The sequence below is a fragment of the Littorina saxatilis genome, linkage group LG6 (genome assembly GCF_037325665.1).
Source record: "Littorina saxatilis isolate snail1 linkage group LG6, US_GU_Lsax_2.0, whole genome shotgun sequence".
NCBI lineage: Eukaryota > Metazoa > Mollusca > Gastropoda > Littorinimorpha > Littorinidae > Littorina > Littorina saxatilis.
The window spans coordinates 29,084,054-29,105,420 of record NC_090250.1 but is presented as its reverse complement, the minus strand read 5'-3'; the positions used below and the strand labels follow the sequence as shown (position 1 = coordinate 29,105,420).

General features: G+C 42.2%; 1 protein-coding gene across 2 annotated transcripts; it reads right to left on the bottom strand.

The window, feature by feature from the left end:
- Window positions 1-2,254: 2,254 nt before the first annotated feature.
- LOC138968945 (uncharacterized) lies at window positions 2,255-17,769 on the bottom strand. Of its 2 annotated transcripts, none has more exons than XM_070341626.1 (9): window positions 17,382-17,769; window positions 15,236-15,493; window positions 14,043-14,138; window positions 13,631-13,646; window positions 10,502-12,590; window positions 8,745-8,813; window positions 7,562-7,656; window positions 5,132-5,302; window positions 2,255-3,513 (listed from the first exon to the last, which is right to left on the bottom strand). In XM_070341626.1, the coding sequence occupies exons 1-5, from the start codon at window positions 17,431-17,433 to the stop codon at window positions 12,422-12,424; spliced, it is 591 nt and encodes a 196-aa protein (XP_070197727.1). In that variant the 5' UTR covers window positions 17,434-17,769; the 3' UTR covers window positions 2,255-3,513; window positions 5,132-5,302; window positions 7,562-7,656; window positions 8,745-8,813; window positions 10,502-12,421. The 2 variants fall into 2 exon arrangements, with proteins under 2 accessions (XP_070197727.1, XP_070197728.1); XM_070341627.1 differs by having other exon boundaries at window positions 10,594-12,590.
- Window positions 17,770-21,367: the final 3,598 nt, after the last annotated feature.

The following is a 21,367-nucleotide window of genomic DNA, read 5'->3' as shown; positions in this document are numbered from 1 at the left end:
ATTGCAGTAAAGTAATTGACTGACAATTAAGGTTGTATGTGGGGTGCCTAAAATTTGAACTTTTCTTATTCCCGAATATTTTTTGTGGGCGCAGAAGCACGGGGCAAATGGTATTGTTTTTTTCTGGAGGGGGATCAGACAATATAAAACCAATTAGAGGCCGAGTTGCCTGACAGAAAGGCCAATTCTAGCCCCAGTCCATGCCGGTTACATGTAATTAGCTATGCACACATTTGAGATCAATACCCAACCTTACTGAGCATCAGTTCTTTGCGTTATTTTAATTTTCTTGTTTTTCTTTAAAATAAAAAAGGGAATGGTTTTATTGATGTCATTTTATTATGTCATTATCTAGTCAGCATAAATGACTTTTATGGATACAGGAGAAAGTGTTAAAATGTGAAGATTTCAAGTGTGGTTTGTGGTCATCTGCTTGACCACTTAAAATGTTGTTTCATTTGATGATACGTTTTGTTTGGTGTTCCCGCTTGAATGTGACAGTAAGTTGTACAATGTTACTGTGTGTGTGTGTGTGTGTGTGTGTGTGTGTGTGTGTGTGTGTGTGTGTGCGTGCGTGCGTGAGTGTGTTTGTGTGTGTTGGTGTGTGTGTGTGTTTGGTAACCGGCTTTGTACAGCGGGACCACCTTATTTTGTCATGTATTTTTATTCATTCTGGAGCTTTATTAAATAAACTGCCCATTTCAATCACAACTCTGGTCTGGTCTTATTGTCAGTGTTGCATAAATGATTGTATGTGAGCTTGTGAACATACAAAGAAAAAAGAAAGAAACATTCTGTGTCGAAATATCTTGACTAAAAATGATCAGGCGGAAGACTACACCTGTTGCATTTCCTATTATGCTCAGGCAATTATAACTGAGGGCGGAAGCGACAATGATTCGTTTTCCCCCCAGATAACATTAATTTGTAGAGACTGCGGAAAAGGAACACGCACATTCTGGAACTGATTTGTGTAAATAACTGAGAGGGTGTTTTGTGAAACGGTCCTCACACATTTGCAAAGTTCCACAGTTAGGCAGCTGAATTAAAGCATTACATAATGCATAGTGTAAACTCTAGGCCTACTTCAAGGTCTTATTACTTCAAGATGCATACACGTGCTGTTGTATCTGTTAGTGCTTGCCGGACACCAGTGCTGATTAAAATGGCTTAGATTGTTACTAATTTGAAACTACAGTATGTCCTTTTACGTGTTGTGACAATTTTGTTGGTACCGATGATTTATAAAAAGACTTTTATCACAGGTTTATTTCGTATCAAACATTTATACTTACTTTCAAGTTCGAGTATAAGTTTACTTCCACGAGGAGAGTCTCTCTGTGTGCGCGCGCGCGCGCGTGTGTGTTTGTGTGTGTGCGGCGTGCGTGCGCGCTTAAAGATTCTTGATTTTGGAACATAAGCAGTTTATCTGTCAGGGAGTTGTGTGTGTTTTCATGGCTGCGTGTTCTTTTCCCTCTCATTCTTCCTCTCGGCAGTCCGGCTTCAGAGTCATTTTGTTCCTCCAGGCTCAAAGCAGAAAGCAGCAATGTTTTAAAACATTCAAAAACAAGGATTGTATGTGAGTGTGAGTCATAATTTTCTTTTAAGAACCGAATCATAGCACCACAAGGTTCAAATATGTGCACAAAGCAAAAATAGTGCAAAGCAAAAATTAGGAAAGCAGCATATGGCCATGACTGGAGACACTGCTTTTTGTATCGATCATTCTGCAGACGTCACACTCTGGAGAAAATTAAACATGACAGAACTCAGTACTGATGTTCTCTGTAAACCATGATTTACATCTTTTACCTTATTCCATACGACATTGCGACAGCAGCGAGTTTTGCCGTTGTTTCCCTGATAATAAGTCTCGTACTCAGGCACTGTTTGTTTTTCCTCAGTTAATATTCAGAATTTTGCCACGTTTGTTTTGTTGTTGTTGTTGTGCTTGTTTAATTTAGGTTTGTTGTTTTAGTTTAAAACACTCAAACATACGCACACATCACACGCACACTTTTACTTTTTAAGTTATAAGTATTGCATTCAGCCACTGTTTTTTTCTCCTCAGTTGATATTCTGATTTTTGTCAGTTTTTGTGTCATTTGTTTTTGTTGTGCTTGTTTGATTTAGGTTTGGTGTTGTTTGTCGTTGTTGTTTGTTTAACACACACTCAAACACACACACACACACACACTAACCAGACACACACACCACCACCACCACCACCACCACCACAAGAATAGGTTTACACTCACTTTTTCCTCCACGTTTTAATTTTGGCAATATCATTAACCCAGGATTGCAAAGCAGGGATCATTTGTCAATTTCATAACAACGTACATACAATTTCAGCTGGTTACTGCAATAAAATGTGCATCATCACAGGTTTCTGCTGGAATGACAGTGTCTTATGTGTCAACACAAAATACACACACACAAAATGGGTGTGGTGCTGCATGCCCCATAATAGATCCTAACTTCACCCTCTAAACCTCCCTGCAGATGCATGTTTTGTGCACAAAAATAGCCTTTTAAAATATGCAGTATACAAAATAAAAATGCAGACGACATTTCTACATTTGATGGGGGAGTTGTCCTGTATTAGAATTATTTATCAAATAATTAAAGTTAACCAAAGTATATGTAATAAAACCAAGGAGTCCTCTGTTAAGTAGCTCAACACAATGATCGCAGCCCAGGGTGCTAACACAGTTAGGGTATGTTGTTCAAGACTTGGAAGGTCAAGGTTTTAAAGTATGCTTCAGTAACGGAATCTTATAACAAAGCTAAAACATTTACCACTGAAGCAAAACCCTCTCTGAACAATTCAAAATTGTCACACGTACTAGTTTTACATTTTAAGGATCTTGCCAAGTGCATATCTTTTTATTGTGAAAAATTTGTATTGCAAACAAAAGAAAACACAATGTCTTGTGATCTGTAAATGTTCTTGATACTTAATACATTACAGGGAACCTTATAAATTGTTCATGTGAAGTACTGTACAGCCTATTTAGCTTGTTCATTTTCTCCCTTTAAGGTAATTTTGTCTCAACAATCATGTTATCTGCTACAAGTCTATAAACTGCTGTAAACCTTTCTGCCCTTAAAGTAGATTCATGCCCTTCTGTGTGGGCACCTTCTTCTTCTTCCTCTTCAGTGTTTGCATTTGGATGTGTGCTCTCTGGCCAAGTCTTGTTGCACAGGGGCGGCAAGGAAAGGCAACCCTCTCAGAACGTGTTGCAGAGTCTGTTCTTCCTACCCTAGCCACAGTCCGCTGTAGGTGCAAAACCTATCCTTTTGAGGTGTACCTTCAGACAGCAGTGTTCTGTGCGAAGGCGGAAGATGGCTCTCTGTTCTGTGTGAGTAAAATGGGGATATAGTCTTGAATGAGCTGGTATCTGTCTGTCTTTTTGTTGTTGATATAGACATCAAAGAAGCTCCAGCACCAGCCAAGTGTTGACTGTTTTCTTTATGCGTAACCTAGTCCTGGCAGCAGCTGTTGTCCATCTGTAAACAAGCAAGATCATTATTATAATATATTGATGGTGTATATGTTTTACCAGAAAGACGAGTAAAATACCACTTAATTTTTGTTTTAGTAATGAGGCATACATGCAGTTGAACGATCATATCTTGTGATATCTGCCCTCTGAAAAAAACCTACTATTCAAAATGTACTTTTACATCTTGTTTTTTTAACTTAGGCTTTTGAAGATCCACATTTACCACCCAAAAGGAGCCTGGCGATACTGGCATGCTTTAATTAAGATGACGTGTTACTCAGAAATAGTGCTTTTAGTTATGCGCTATAGAAATCTCCTTAATAAATAAATAAATACTGGTGGTGGTTCACTGCAAAGCATAACCTGATATGATTTCTTCATAGCACCTGACTGGAAATGAAGTTTCATACAATAAAAACTATACTGCGCCAGATTTACAGCAGTTCTGTTGAATTCACACAGTCAGAAAATTTCAAGGCTGTCCTCAACATTCTATGCTCACACACACACACACGACTTGACTTCACTTAGGAAGGTTATGTGATGCTTAAATAATCTGTCTTGCCACTATTTCATCACAAGTAACCACTGTGTTTATTGCTGGTATGTGCCGGAGTGGAGGGATAGTCTTACCCCATGTAAAAAAAATTAAAAAAAAGCCTGGCAGGTGATCTGAGATGCCTTTAATAACACAAAGCTGCCTCTGTAAACAATTCTGCTTTTACACATGCTATCCCTTAACTTGGATTCATACCAAAATCAAGCCTAGCTTCATAGGAAACAGAATGTTACTTCAGCATTTAGAATTATGATCTTATTCCATGTACACGCCTTGGCAAATCTGACTCGATCACTACAGCAAGAAGTCAGTGTGTTGATTGTTCATATGTGACCAAGTTGAGGGATGAGCTTATCCTATGTTAAAGCCTGGCCTGAACTGAGACGGTGAAGAGAAGTAGTGTGCCTTTAATGACACAATGCTTTCTTTGTAAGCAATAGATTCAACATCTCAGATCTGGTCAGGCCTATACAAATGCCATCCCTCAACTTGGTTCATACAAAAATCATGTGCCTGGCTAGAGAGTGGGGATTTGTTGTTCTCTTTTTCGAAATCCAAAATAAGCAAAATCAGGTCTTAAAAAGGAGCAAGTCTTAAAATGGGAGTGAATTTACAGATGTTATGAACAAGAAGTCTGCGTAAACAGGGTCATTAATAGGAAGGAGTCTTAGATTGGGGTGTCTTAAAAGGGGCAGGGGTGGGGTGGTGTGTGTGTGGGGGGGGGGGGGGGGGAGTCTACAGTAATGACCATAAAATACTCAAAATAATACTATTAGTCATCTTATTCTCTACCAAATTTCTAGAGGTCAAAACAATGATACAGATTTTTTACTTGTGTCACTGTTAGTGTCATTCTATGAATAACAGACCAATAGAAAGAGAGAGAACGAGAGCTCTGTGGTTTTTTTTTACCTGGGTTCATGCTCAGTTGCTTGAAAATTGACTTGTCAGAGGTTCTTCTTCAGCCTTACACCCACATGCAAGAGAACTTGTACCAGATAATGAAATAAGTGAACTTTGAAGTGCATTCATAATTAAAGCCCAATCATGTGGTTTAACCTACCTAGTCTTGAAAAGCCTGTCCGAGGAAACAGAACAAGCACCCTTCCGCAGACCTTCCTAACTGGAGAGTCTTGGTTGTAACCGCACACTTTCTAAAGTAGTCCATAAGCAGTTCCATGTGCCTATGTTTTCACTGGAACCAGCTCCTTTGTGTACCTGTGATCTGGATGAGCTGCAACACATAAAACTTTCATATGAACACTATGTCATAAGTACACCAGTTAGCATACATCAAACACCGAGGAGCATCACAAGATATGTTCTAAGGAGGTAACAACTATTGTCACAAAGTGTTTATGATACAGCCACAGGCACATGGCACTGAGTGGTCAATTGGTGAGGGGGGGGGGGGGGGGGGGGGGGGAGGGGCAGAAGTTCTGCTCAGTCTTGTCTACTGATACAACACTTTGTGGTGGTGTAAGGCAGGGAATCACACCCCAACCACTGGCCCCGCCCACCTGGTGTCGAGTGCCTGAGGATACATCAGTCCCAGTCATGGCTGGCCCCCGGTTTGACCAGACAACTGCCATGTATGGGTACATTTACTTTACAGTACAGATTAGTTTTCAATAGCAATGACATCATGGACGCACACCTGCCCAACACTGACACTGACAGCAAAATCAGCGACCAAACGTGATAAAGAGTAACTAATCGTCACAAACATCAAAATGCTTTGCATTAATTTTCTTGAAGAGGTCATTCTTAACCAGATAATCATTTATAGGCAATTGAAGATAATTATTCCACCTACAGGCTATCACTCCTATGGCTGTTACTTGTAACACATTTCATTTCTTAAAATATGTTTTGTAAAGTACATAGATTTCACTAAAAGGCACATTCCTTCTCATGAAAACAATTTGGCTCACCGTCTCAGATCTGGTAGGGCTTTAAAATGGGATAAGACATGATCTCCAGGGGTCGACACTAACTTATTTGGCCTGGGGCCACACTGGCCCCAGAGATGGAAATTGCTGGGGCGAAAAAAAAAAATCTGGGGCCCACTCTCAGTATTCACGTGCGGCAATGCATTGTCTGTTTTTCTTCATCGTACTGAAGCCAGGGAAATTCTTTCAACCATTTGACATTGAAATTACGACAGCGCTTCGCGCTTTTGGCTGCATCGGTCTCCTTTTTTCGTTTCTCTCCACCCTGTTCTTCATCTTCATTTGACCATGTCTTTTTACACCAGGGATGTGTCGCCACATTTTGCGTTTGGCATTTGAAGGCGATACTTATCTCTCACGCTAAAGAGCGCAATCTGGGAGTTATTTCCAACACATTGTCCTTCGACGATTTGAATGTGTTTTTTTCTTGACTGCGGCATTGATCGTAACGCAAATTTCAGTGACGACTTTGACTGGCGATTTTTAGTGATTGGCTCTGCTGGCATTAGAATTTTCGGTTTGTCATTGTTGGAATTTATCCTGGGGCGGAGTGGGCCCCAAGCTTCGGCAATGTTTGGGGCGGAACACAAAACTCTGGGGCGTTCCGCCCCCCGCCCCCCGCTAGTGTCGAACCCTGATCTCTTAACTTGTTCACATACCCCAAAAAGTGCGATTGTGTTATGAATAAATGCTGTAAAAGCTACCTGTACTAGTTCATTAAAAAAACAAATCACAAAATGTCACTTCACCACAGCATGCAAACAGTGTGTTTATTTCTGGTATGTGTCTAAAGGCGGAGACAGACGCACAACACAAAACCCTGTTTTCGACAAAAACACCATCTCAAAACGTCGGGGAAACACATGTTTTTAAAGAGGGGATGTCACTTGCGAAACACACAGATGAAGCGCGGTGCGTGTTTTCACAGAAATATCGGTCAGTGTCAGCTTGACCCGTCCAGCTATCGCCCTGTGTTTGAGTTTGTAAACAACACGGCTGGCAGTGCCCACTGATACGGTCAGTGTCCACTGATACGGTCAGTGTCCACTGATACGGTCAGTGTCAGCTTGACCCGTTCAGCTACCGCGCTGTGTTTGGGTTTGTAAACAACACGGCTGGCAGCGCCCACTGATATTATTGCCTCTCTTCAATCGTGACAGGATCCATAGACTCTAGTTAGGATTCATGGGTCCGATACTACCCTGAATCGGTACCACATCTGAGTCTGCCATTTTTTTCTATCTCCGTGGTGCCGGAAACCGAGTCACTTGAGTTGATCGTCCGCGTTCATTGGCTGACTACCAAAACGTGTTTTTAGATTTTAGAGCATGCTCTAAAACCCAAAACACGATGCAAAAACACGAAACAGTGTTTTCTGAAACGCGTTTTGGGGGATGTCACATGGGAAACACGCTGTTTTGTGTTTGTTTTGAAAGGAAACACTGTTTTGTGTTGTGCATCTGACATGGCCTTAACACAGACACACACACACACCATACACACATACACCAAAGCAACACAAAAGCCGAAAACATGCCTACCATCTAAATGAGGATATCCAGTTCCAACTGTCTTCTGCCACTATAACACTGCCAGAGACACCATGGTGTAGAAAGTCAGTTTAAAGAGAGACTACCTGGAAGAAAAATATATATACTATAATAATAATAAAACACCCAGTGCAATAGACATACTTTCTCGTTAAAGGCTTACTTTACTATGTAAAAACATTTTGCTTCACAATCACAGTCTCAGATCTTGTCAGGCTTTTACTTGGGATAAGATCATCCCTCTACTTGGACGCATACCAACATAGATCAGCTTGAATGTTTGTGAAAATATCCCATATTTTGAGTTAACTCACCACAGCAAGCAGTCACTGAATATATATTTTATTTTTTAGTATGTGGCCAAGATGAGGGATTCCATGTTAAAGCATAGCCATATAATATCTGAGACAGTGACCCACACTATAGTGACAAGGCAAGTGTGCCTTTAAATTGTAAACTGTTATATATGTGCATTTTGACTTCTTCATAAATTATAACCCTGATGCAGGCAGTCATCAGTAGTGGTTTAGTACCTAGAATGAGAAAAGAATGAACTTGCAAGAAAGAAACTGAGTCAAAATCAAAATACCCTTTAAATTACAAACTAGAATCCACGGGGCAGACAGGGTTTGAGGTTAGAAAGCTCTGAAAATAACTCTATCTGAAATTGACTAATAGTATTAACTTATAACGTCATACATGATACAAACAAATGAACTAAGGCTTTTGAAGATCCATATCCAATCCTGCTACACAAAGGCACAAGCAGAGGTTGAAATTGCCAGGGTCATTTTCCATCCCCATGTAGCCTGGATTTAATTACTGGCATGTTTTTTTTTAAAGAGGTGTGTCACTCAGAATGACTGGATATGGTTCATTCAATGCAGAGCATAATATACCATTGATTTCTTCATGCCATCTGATTTGCCGGTGAATTCACAGGGCGAGAACAATTCAAGACTGGCCTCAACATTTTATGCTGACTGTAAATTGTAATTATATAATATATCCACCCTAGCTAACTGGTACACTAATCACTTGCTCTGGCGGACTTCTTTTTCCAACATCATAAATCTGTTATTTGTACTTTAGCCTTTTGTGGTAAAATATTCTCATTACCAGTTGCACTCACAATCTATTGCTAGTGTATTTTGGAAATGATCAAAAGCCTTACTTGTGTTCTATAACAGCACCATGTCACTGTTGCGGGAAGAATGAGGCAGGGCTTGGTAATAACTGAGACCTGCAAGTAAACAAAACATTTTTAGAATCTCATCATGTGTTATTTTGTTATATCTATGTCATGAGGTCTTACATTGCAATAACAAACACACGCATAACTTAACTTAGCAATGTGTTCTAATAAGAGTAATTGTTTAATGAATTAACGCTGAAGAAGCTACTAGTTGCTTAAACAAATTCATAGCAAAATGTCACTTGATCACCACATCAAGCACACTGTATGTTCATTTCTGGTATGTATGCAAGTGGAGGGATGATCTTGTTCCATGTAAAATCCTAGCTCAGCTGATCTCTCTCAACTTGGATTCATACCACACATTAGGAGCCTGGCTGTTTCTGTTCAGTGGGCATTTCTCCATTTGTTTTATTTGAATGCATTTCTTAAAAAGAACACTTCCTCTGCACAGCAAGCAGTCAGGATGTTATATGAAGTCTTATATCGCGCGCGTATCTCCAGACTCGGACTCAAGGCGCAGGGATTTATTTATGCCGTGTGAGATGGAATTTTTTTTACACAATACATCACGCATTCACATCGACCAGCAGATCGCAGCCATTTCGGCGCATATCCTACTTTTTACGGCCTATTATTCCAAGTCACACGGGTATTTTGGTTGGTCATTTTTATCTTTGCCTTAATACAATTTTGCCAGGAAAGACCCTTTTGTCAATCGTGGGATCTTTAACGTGCACACCCCAATGTAGTGTACACGAAGGGACCTCGGTTTTTCTTCTCATCCGAAAGACTAGCACTTGAACCCACCACCTAGGTTAGGAAAGGGGGGAGAAAATTGCTAACGCCCTGACCCAGGGTCGAAATCGCAACCTCTCGCTTCTGAGCGCAAGTGCGTTACCACCCGACCACCCAGTCCTTTTTGTTCCAAATCAAACGTTGTTTTGCTCCAACCAAGACTGCAGATCTTGGCAAACATGTGGCCTAAAAACTAGATTTGATGACCTTACCCGTACTCACCCTGAAAAGTGCCGATCTAGATTTTGCTATTTTAACAGAGGGGACAGAGGTTGTACCTCTCCTCATGCAGACACCGCATAACAAATATGTGTAACAAATCCAGTTGCAACACTGTAGTTTCATGGCTTAATTTCATTGACTGATTGAGTCAGCAGTAGTGAGTACTACATGTCATTATGATCATACCAGTATTAGTGAGTATTACAATTGGAGCAATCTGCAGAATAAGAATTGTTACCAATACATCATCATAACAGAAATTCCTCAGTGCATGAGACATTGGTGTGTAGACATATAATACATAAATATGTAGATCTTTAAAACATTCAATGAGTCATGGGACTAAAAACTGCTAAAGCCTTATGTGGCAACATCACAAACAAACAAAATTAACCAACCCCAAATTATGTCAACCTCATGGCCCTTGTACTTGTAGTTCAAGTTGTACTGTTGTACTAGCCAACAGACATAAAAAGGAACTTAGCTCAGTAGGTGTTGATTGCTCTGCGTCATTATCAATATCATGATGCTGAGAGTCGAAATGCAGTTCAAACACAGACAGAACAAAATGGAATCTTTGAGTTTGAAATTGAATGAAAAAAAAAGTAATTTGTATGGTCATGGTGTAGAAGTTTTGAACTTTAGCGTTGTAAATTCATTGCTCCGAATCAACTGCAATCTAACCCTCCGATTTATGTCCTAAGTCATTTACATACCTTTGGAGTTTTACGGAATGGGTATAACGTCCTTTCCTCTAATGATCTAGTCTACTTTGGGATTTTGCCCAGTCGCCGTCTCCTTGACCTACTTGGAGTCCTTGCTGGGTTGAATCGGCTGAGGAGCGAACCCATGACGACTCGCAACGCGAGGAACCAGAAGAGGAATCTAGGTTTATTTTGCGTGTTTTGGGCCTGCCGACCCTACTTATAGTCCGATTTACAACCGGCACGAAGCTTCTTTTCGCAGGGCGAAACCGCCCCACTCGTGACTTCATCCGATGGCCGCCATGTTTCAAGTGACAAAAAAGTAGAAACGATCTAACGAATAACTTTCATTTCAAGCACAGTCAACAAAAAAAATTAAAAAAGTACAAAAGAAGGGGTGGAGAAAATGGCATTATCTAGACAGACTCAACTCGGATAAACTAAGAGGGACTTATAACTACTGAAGATTGAGAGCACAGCGGACGTCCTGTAAATTCCCGATCCATTTTTTCCCCTTCCCATTTCGGTATACTGTTCTCTGCTTGTAACGCTACGCAACAGGATAAGAGATATCCTGAGGGTATAAGTGATACTCCCACATACGTTGCACAAGCATAATTTGACGTTACCTTATATACGGTCCAACCGGTGTGCAATGGGTGGAGGGAGAGAGAGAGAGAGAGAGAGAGAGAGAGAGAGAGAGAGAGAGAGAGAGAGAGAGAGAGAGAGAGAGAGAGAGAGGGTGTCAACAATCTACGACACGACTGCCAACTAGCCCGCTCAAAAAACAATGACCGAGACTTTCAGTAATTGCTTCGCGTGACGTCTAACCCTCTTACGCCATAATGTGACGTCTTCAAATGACGAAATGTTAAAGTTTCTACCACAGACATACACACGCACGCACGCACATACGCACGCACGCACGCACGCACGCACGCACGCACAGACAGACAAAGTTACTTTCGCAAAGGCTACACTTACGTGAGCCAAAAAGCGAAGCAACCGAAACGCATGTTCAACATGGTTTATCTTGTGAGATTGTTGTGTGTCAAAGGCATTTGACCTGTGAATATTCATCACATCAAGTGTGTTACTCTGATTGGCTGACTCAGGTCACGAGAATTCTTTGACTGACAGGCATAATCAGGTAGAAGCGCTCAAGTTCCCATTGCGGCTGTTCTGTCTAATTCGCGGGGTTGCTTCGAAATTTCTTTTGGTCGAATTAAACGGTAATAAAACCGTTATTTCCAATATGCTGACTGTTAGCAAATGATAACAGACATGTCTCACAAACGATATCAGCATTCGGCTAAAAGGCTCATGCTTGATATTTTTTTTCTCGACATGATTGTCTTGTTATCATTTGCTAACAGTCAGCATATTAGAAATAACTCATAATAACTGTTTCACTACTCTCAGTTTGATAATGACCGCATGAGACATCGCGGCTCCAAACATTCGTGCGAATGTCAGTGTCACACCAACTAAACTTAAAGACAGTTTCGAGCTTCGCATGTTAACATTTTTCCAGAGATGCTCTGGAAAACGATATATTAAAGTTGGTAATAAATACGAACCTAGAGGCTCTGCAGTATGTTTGGCGGTAATGTTGATAACAGCACGGGAAACTCATATGGAACTTGCTTTTAAAACTACATGTTTGCACATTTACTGGTGCGGAAGGGTACAGTGGAAGAGCAAAAAGGCATGATGCATGTAATCTCACTCTGTGAAGTTGACGAAATAGTCAGTTTTTCTTCCGCTTTGTCCTGTTTATTTTAGTTGAGATTATAATCTTACATATTGCCACACTTGCTTAAAAATAACATTTTGTGAACAGTCATTATTTTGTGTAATACAATTTTCGCGTTAACAACAAACACAACATGAAAGACAAAACCTATCCACTTCATATTCAACGTTTGTCGATCAGTCAATGGGGGTTGAGTTCCTAGGTTCAAACTCTCCCGCAATAGACACCAAGGATGCTTCCGAGGCCTTGATCGTCTGACTTAAGACCGCCTTGCTGGAGTGTGGGCTATTGCTGCCTTTCGGTGTCACGAAATCCGCCTCCATGTACTGAGGGTCCTCCGCAGTTCTGCACAGAGAAAGCGGACGTGTTCTGTACGGTGAACTGCTCCGTATGAGATGAGGTACGTGAAGGAGCATGCGCACACAGCACGCCGTTGACGTATTAAACGGGGTTTCGTACCTTGAAGTTGTTATGTCAAATGTTGTGCCAAGTAGGTGCTGGGCACAACACCCGGCGTAACAAGGAATGTGGTATGAAAACAGGATAACGTGTCAACACTCTGAACACGCCGTTGACGTGTTAAACGGGGTTTCGTACCTTGAAGTTGTTATGCCATGCCACATTATGTGCCAAGTAGATTCTGGGCACAACACCCGGCGCGTAATAAAGAGGGTCGTACAAACACTGGATAACGTTCCAACACTCTGTACAAGGCCGGTGTCACGAACTGAAAACTCTGCCTGAACAATCCTTCTCATTGCGGTCAATGCGCATGCGCTAACATGGGGAGATTAATCAGGTCGTGAATAACCCTAACCCTTACCCTTACCCTAACCCTAACCCTAATCCAAACCCTAACCCTAACCCATGGTTCGTTCGGTCAAAGGGTCGCATTTTTTAAGTCCAAGATTGGCGCATGCGCATTGACCGCAATGAGAAGGATTGTTCAGCAGAGGTTTCAGTTCGTGACACCGGGAGAAAACATGATCGCCTATATCCACACACTAAGTTTAAAGACTGAGTCTTGGTAACTTTTAACACGACTTAAAACGTGGGGAGTGGGACTTTAAATGTTTTTAACTTCAATCATGTACGTTTGCGAAGGAATCAACGGTAGGTACGACTCGGCAAATTGTCTTCTTACACGTTTCATGGATAAATGACTTGCCGCTGGTATTTCTTATAATCTGTTGCTGTTGCTGCCATCACTATTCTAGCGGTACGCGGTCAAGAACAAAACAGTAGGGGTAAGGGGGGGGGGGGGGGGGGGGGGGGGGGGGGGTCAAGGAAAATTGCCCTGCAAGAACGCTACTGAACTTACGAACAGACAGACTTGCATACATTGTGAGCGTACGCATGTACACGAGCACGACATGCATACTCACTGGGTGGACGAAGGGCCTGTCAAGAGAAAAAAAAACATGTGGTGAGAAACGCGTACGTGTGTGTGTGTGTGTGTGTGTGTGTGTGTGTGTGCGCGCGCGTGTGTGTGTGCGTGTGCGTGTGTGTGCGTGTGTGTGTGCGTGCATGCGCGCGTGCCTGCCTACCTGCATGCGTGCTTGTGTGAGTGCGTGCGTGTGTAAGCGTGTCTGTATTTGTGTCTGTGTGTGACAGAGAAGGGGGTTGAAACATTAGCGAATGCAGATCGGTATATAGGCGGACATACAAACGCAGGCAGGGGAGGGGGTGGGGAGGAGACAGAGATAGAGGGAGACAGAGATACAGGGAGACAGAGATACAGGGAGACAGAGACTGGTTTTAGCAGAAGCAACCGCTGAGGCTGCTATGTGTACTTACTCTTTCGCTTGACGTGCAACATGCCGAAGGTAACAGCAAACACAGCGACAAGAGCCACCGAGGTTCCGATTGCAGATGCCCATAGGAGGCTTGAGACTGCACACACACACACACACACACACACACACACACACGCACACACACGCAAGCACACACACACACACACACACAAACACACACACACACCAGCATGGCATAATTTTATCAAAGTCTAGGGGCGGTGGGGAGAGATTGTCCTATATTGAGTACATGCTCGACTGTACTACTAGTACTCTTTGGGTTTTCACATCATATATACTGCATAAACACTCTAGAATAGCTGCAAGTCCTGTGCTTCTATCATCATCATCTTTGTTGTCGTCGTCATCGTCATCGTCATCGCCGTTTTCTTCCAAATCATCATCACCATCTCTAACGCCACAATCAAAATGATTGTTCACAACACATGAACGTCGATTTGCATGTTGCCTTTTGTTACAATCTACAAAAATGAGAAGAAGAAGAAGAAGAAGAAGAAGAAGAAGAAGAAGAAGAAGAAGAAGAAGAAGAAGAAGAAGAAGAAATGGTACATTAAAATCTGTGCAATCTGGTGCATTCTGAGACTAAAATTCAACTCGATCAGGTAAAAAAGACATTCTCCTCACTCCCCCCCCCCCCCCCCCCCCCCATCCCCCATAAAAAAAATGCCCAACCAAACATAATAAAACACTTTCACACAACAATGGTAACATTGTAATGGTGCATATTTACGTAATGAACCATGTATCCATAATCTAATACTGGCAATAGTATGATTCAATGCATTGAAGCTCAACATGACTATTAGTTATCAGGAGTATTCAGTCAGCACAATTTAACTCTCAAGCCTCCAGTGTTCTGTTCGATCTTCACTTCTCTCCATATCATTCAGTCAACAAGTTATGGATACTGTGATGAAATGGGACGCGGAAAAATAGATTACTCCAGCGGAATTCGTAAGTTGTGTCCGCGGATTCGCAAAAAAGTCCCACCCCTGAGTCTGAAGAAGAAGAAGAAGAAGAAGAAGAAGAAAAAGAAGAAGAAGAAGAAGAAGAAGAAGAAGAAGAAGAAGAAGAAGAAGAAGAAGAAGAAGAACAACAACAACAACAACAACAACAACAACAACAACAACAACAACAACAACAACATTGACAACATACTCTTTCAATACGTACCAATGCTTTCTTTCTCTAACTTTGGTTTGGATGTCGTCTCAAAGTTGTTCATCGTAGTGACAATGGTAAGTTTCTCTTTGGTATTAGTCTCCTCCTTTGTCTGACTTTTCGTTGTTAGAGTTGCTTCTGTTGTTGTGGCCAACTCTGTTGTTGTTGTGGCCAACTCTGTTAGAGTTACTTCTGTTGTTGTGGCCAACTCTGTTAGATTTGCTTCTGTTGCCAACTCAGTTATATTTGCATCTGCTGCTGTGGCCAACTCTGTTGATATGGTGGTAATAACATTAGCTGTATTGGTTGATGTTACGCTGCTAGCTGTTCAGATGTATGGTTTATATCTCAATCCCTAAATTGGAACGGTCCTCAGTGAGGACAGTTCATCATTCTAACAGAGAGAGAGAGAGAGAGAGAGAGAGAGAGAGAGAGAGAGAGAGAGAGAGAGAGAGAGAGAGAGAGAGAGAGAGAGAGAGAGATTAAACAAGAAGAGCAAACGCTCGATCGAGTCACTTTCGCAGTTCTGAATATTATATGAGGCATCAGATGGACAGGAAGAAATTGCTATTCACAACACAATGAGTCACGTTCACATAAAATTTGAGCCCGGTCACTTTTATAGTTTCCGAGAAAAGCCCAACGTTAAGTTGTGTGTTGCCGAACAGAAAAGGCTAGTTATCTCCCTTGTTTTTCTGATAACGTTCGTAAAAGGCTACAGATGTAAATACTTTGATGTAAAGAATAATCCTACAAAGTTTCAATCACATCCGATGAACTTTGTCAAAGATATAAAATGTCTAATTTTTCCTTTGACGCTGACCTGTGACCTTGAAAAAGGTCAAAGGTCAACGAAACCATCGTTAAAGTGTAGAGGTCATTGGAGGTCACGACTAAACAAAATATGAGCCCGATCGCTTTGATAGTTTCCGAGAAAAGATATAAAATGTCTAATTTTTCCTTTGACGCTGACCTGTGACCTTGAAAAAGGTCAAAGGTCAACGAAACCATCGTTAAAGTGTAGAGGTCATTGGAGGTCACGACTAAACAAAATATGAGCCCGATCGCTTTGATAGTTTCCGAGAAAAGTCCAACGTTAAGGTGGTGTCTACGGACGGCCGGCCGGCCGGCCGGCCGGACAGACTAACACTGACCGATTACATAGAGTCACTTTTTCTCAAGTGACTCAATAAAATGACGATTTAATGAACAGAGGCCGTCGGCCCATTTCATGGGGAGAACAAAAAAGGCAACGGAAATGCCAAGAACAACCGAAAACATGATTCACAGGCACATAATTCAGTGCACATAACGATACACTTACAAATCTTACCAACGGTATTCTTTCTATCTCTGTCTCTCTCTCAAAATCTCTCTTTGTGTGTCTCTGTCTCTCACTGCCTCTGTCTGTCACACCCCGTTCAGTTACACACACACACACACACACACACACACACACACACACGATCACGCACACATACACACACACTATAGAGACAATGACAATGACAATTCTTTATTTAACGAGGGTAGTAGATTAAGCAGTGGTCTGCTTTTTTACATCCAGCCCTCGCCCTAAAGAGGGACTAACTACGACTAACTACAAAAATGAAATAAAAATACAAGATAAAAAATAGAAAATAGAAAAACGAAAATTCTACATTTTAACAGATAACTAAAGTGAAAACACATTATACATATGTACACAAAATGCATTGCATTGAGGTAAATTGCGAGTTAACTGATGTGAATTAGGTGGTATATAGTGCAGCTTGCACTTTCTCAACATCATGCTCTAATCCATACATTACATTTTAAAGAAAATCAATCAAACAAGCAAGACATTGCTAAGATCATCACACATCTAAATAGTGGTTGGTTTTTAAGTCCCGTCATCCGAAAAGGGTTTGTGTACAGAGGGAGAGCGAGAGAGAGAGAGAGAGAGAGAGAGAGAGAGAGAGAGAGAGAGAGAGAGAGAGAGAGAGAGAGAGAGAGAGAGAGAGAGAGAGAGATTGGGATGAAGAGAGAGAGAGAAGCTGGCACACAGGCAGACATAACTGGCGAACCCAAGCGTGATGCTCAAGTAAAAATAGAAATAGAAATAAAATGTGCAATTAAAGATGAATACAAGAAATCAGCCGAGTCACTACCCACTTACCCGAGAGCGCAAGCAAGTGTGCGATTAAAAGACGCCAAAATACGCCTCTCATGATTTCACAGATGTTGTCATCAACGAAATACTTTCAATCAAACAGGAACACTGATCCAAAGACAAACATTATGTTACCTGCGGAAATGACGTACTCCGCTGATGACGTAAAATGTTGGTATCGGGACATCAAACATTCCGTCGTCAGTCGCCCTGCATGGAAGGCGAAAAGTATGGAAGGCGAAAAGGGTCAAATGATCGATCAAAAGGATCGATCAAAAGGATCGATCCTTTTCGCGTTTGACCCTTTCCGCCCGACGCGCGGAAAGGGTCAAATGATCGATCAAAAGGATCGATCAAAAGGATCGATCCTTTCGCGTTTGACCCTTTCCGCCCGACGCGCGGAAAGGGTCAAATGATCGATCAAAAGGATCGATCAAAAGGATCGATCCTTTCGCGTTTGACCCTTTCCGCCCGACGCGCAGAAAGGGTCAAATGATCGATCAAAAGGATCGATCAAAAGGATCGATCCTTTCGCGTTTGACCCTTTCCGCCCGACGCGCGGAAAGGGTCAAATGATCGAGCAAAAGGATCGTGCAAAAGGATCGATCCTTTTACACGATACTTTTGAACAGTTTCATCGCGCTGTTTCGGAAAAATCATGGAACGGGTTAGCACAAAGAACGAATCTAGAAAGTAAAGTAAGTAGATTACGTGTTCTGGTGCGGCGTGAAGGAGCATGAAATATCAAGAGAAATAAACAAAACATTCTTCTTGTTTTAGCGAGTACATTTAGGGGTGTGTAGTTAAAATTACTGTGTGAAAAGTGTTTGGCGCGAAGCGTTCGTCTGCAACAGATCTAGATGTGCCACTTTTTGTCAACCATACCGCATTTAAATCAGCAACTACAGGCTTGAACACATGAATCTCAATATAAAATCCATGAGTTTGGTTTTTTTCTGAATTCAGATCTGCCGTGCACAATCGTTTATCGCTAGCAAGATTCCAAGGAAAAGTAACTCTCATACTTTGTCTAGCGACACGAGTAGTTCCCCTTCCAGATTTCGGCTGCATCGACAAGACTGCAATCCGACGGTCAGTTTTCAACAATATTTCATTTTATAAACAGATCACACGCAATCAATTGCAAACATTTAATCAACTTAAAGAACATGCAGCGGTTTCATACACTATTTTGCCCCGGAAAACTGAACTTCATACAGTTTTTAACGTTGGAACACGGGTGTAAAGCTTCGTCTGCTATAAATCACATTCGAGGAAAGAACATTTCCTGAGCGATGCCAAAACATGAACAGAACACACACTATCTGCCTTTACCGCCACAGCAGAATGACAACATAACTGTGTACTTGATTTTAGTTCAAAACATGGAAACTGACAAGAAGTGTTAACAGAATTGAATGATTTGCACGGAACAAAACAACCGCGCATTAATCGATCGCCTGCGCAGGTAGACTGGTTGGGTGAATATGATTCGATCAAACTTTTGCACAAAAACTCCTCTTTTCTTTGAATAACTGAAGAAAGGAGGAATAAAGAGGTTACATACCTCGTCTCAGTGATTATCAAAAATAATGGTCTCAGTTCGCGGTCATGAAAAAGCTCGCTGAAGCTCGCATTTTTCATGATCCGCGAACTTCGACCATTATTTTTGATAATCATTGAGACTCGGCATGTAACCTCTACAACTTATGCCATCATGTTTGCTCGGAGCCGGTGTAACACGAAATTTTTACTCCACAAAAAATTTACTCCGGAGTAAAAATTTCGTACGAAATTCTTACTCCGAGTAAATTTTTCGTTCGAGAAAAGAACTCCCTAAGGCACGAAAAAATTACTCCCTCCACGAAATTTTTACTCCCCATTTTTTTTACTTCCAGTAAAAATCTCGTACGCGAAAATGGGATGCGGGCGAAGGGATGATGCCAATCTGTGATTTCACTCAAACGAATGTCGCGCTACCTTCCCTCGACCCCTTCCACCACCAAGACTAACAGGGGACAAAGGAGTATAAATTTCGTACACCTGGAATGGGAAGTTAAATTGCTTGTGTTAGGGTGAAGTAATTTATTCGTTTTTTATTTGTCAGGGTAGTAACATTTGTGTACGAAATGTTTACTCGGAACTCTCCTGTCGTGGGGAGTAATTTTCTCGTGTAATGGGGGAGTGCTTCTTTCGTAAAGGGAGTAACATTTTCGTACGAAATTTTTACTCCGGAGTACAAATCTCGTGGGAGTAATTTTCTCGTGTTACACCGGTAAACGCCATGTTTGCGGCTCAGAACCCACAAGAAACGTCATATCATGTGCGGTATAGATCTATCTCAAACAATGAAGATTTGATATTCAATTCAAACTACAACATATATTCAGTACTATGGATTAAAAACGTTCTCAAAAAGGTCTATGCAAATCTGCTCGTCCGATTAAAACACTACAACTAAATGATGAATTCTAGGCTAGACGCTGACCCCTATCTGAAATCAAAAGACTTTTATCAAGGTATTTCAGCAGGTTCTGCCAAGACATCTCAAGAAGACACAAGTACGCGCGCACGCACGCACGAAGGGATGCACGGACACAAGCTTACGCACACGCACGCACGCACGCGCACACACACACACACACACACACACGCACGCATACACCCCGCACCCCCCAACACGTATACACCCGCACACACACGCACTCTCCCCCTCACACACACAAACACACACACACACACACACACGCACACACACACACACACAAACACACACACACACACATAATGCCACAGTTTATCCCACACTCAAACCAGCCTCTGTCCCCCTTTGTCTCCACTTCAGTGATCGATACACTTGCATGTCTGTCAGCCCCATCGACTCGGGGCCCCCTCCTCACCCTGCTATTAGTTTGATTAAATCTTTCAATTAATATTATTGCGGGCTTTCAAATTACCGTGAAGGCTAGTTGGCAGGCAGCAGCGGAGACGAAGGAGGAGTCAGAGAGGGTCTCCAGATCTGCTAGCGTGGGCTGGAATCCTGTAGCAGGACATTGAGGGCGAGATCACATGGCGAGCACCTACAGGCCCCCACTAGCGCTAAACCCCGCCTGGCTTTAGGGGCCGGTTAGCGTGCTACCCCTACGGGATTTGCAGCAAAGTACCCGCCACTTTTCACTGCCAAGTCGAGGGAGGTTCTTTTCCGTGGCCCTGAATCAACAGTAGTGTAGTTAATTGCATGGGACAGTGGATAGACGGGGAGGCGGTGTTGGGTACTAAAGCTGTGGATCTGCAGCTAGCGGAACTCTATACAATCCTGTGCCGCTTCTTCGCTGTCTAGGTGGGCGGAGACTTGACGTACACGGGGCCAAGCCAGGTCTGTCTGCCTGCCTGCCTGCCTGCCTGCCTGTCTGTCTGTCTGTCTACCAGCTTGCCGTAGTGTCTGATCTTCAGTGATGGTTTTCCTTTGTGGCTGTTGGCTATTTTTTGGCGGTGTGGCCTGGTTCGAGTCCCCGTCTGGAATCGAACTGCATGGAACTGTCTGGGAGACACTGAGGTTAATTGCCCAGACTTTTTTTTTCTGCGGGAGGAATTGAGGCCGGGTTGGAGATAAGAGGATGGGGACTCTCTCTCTCTCTCTCTCTCTCTCTCTCTCTCTCTCTCTCTCTCTCTCTCTCTCTCTCTCTCTCTCTCTCTCTCTCTCTTCTTTTTCTTCTGCTGTTCGTGGGCTGAAACTCCCACGTACACTCGTGTTTTTTGCACGAGTGGAATTTTACGCTGTTCGTGGGCTGAAACTCCCACGTACACTCGTGTTTTTTGCACGAGTGGAATTTTACGTGTATGACCGTTTTTTACCCCGCCATTTAGGCAGCCATACGCCGCTTTCGGAGGAAGCATGCTGGGTATTTTCGTGTTTCTATAACCCACCGAACTCTGACATGGATTACAAGATCTTTTCCGTGCGCACTTGGTCTTGTGCTTGCGTGTACACA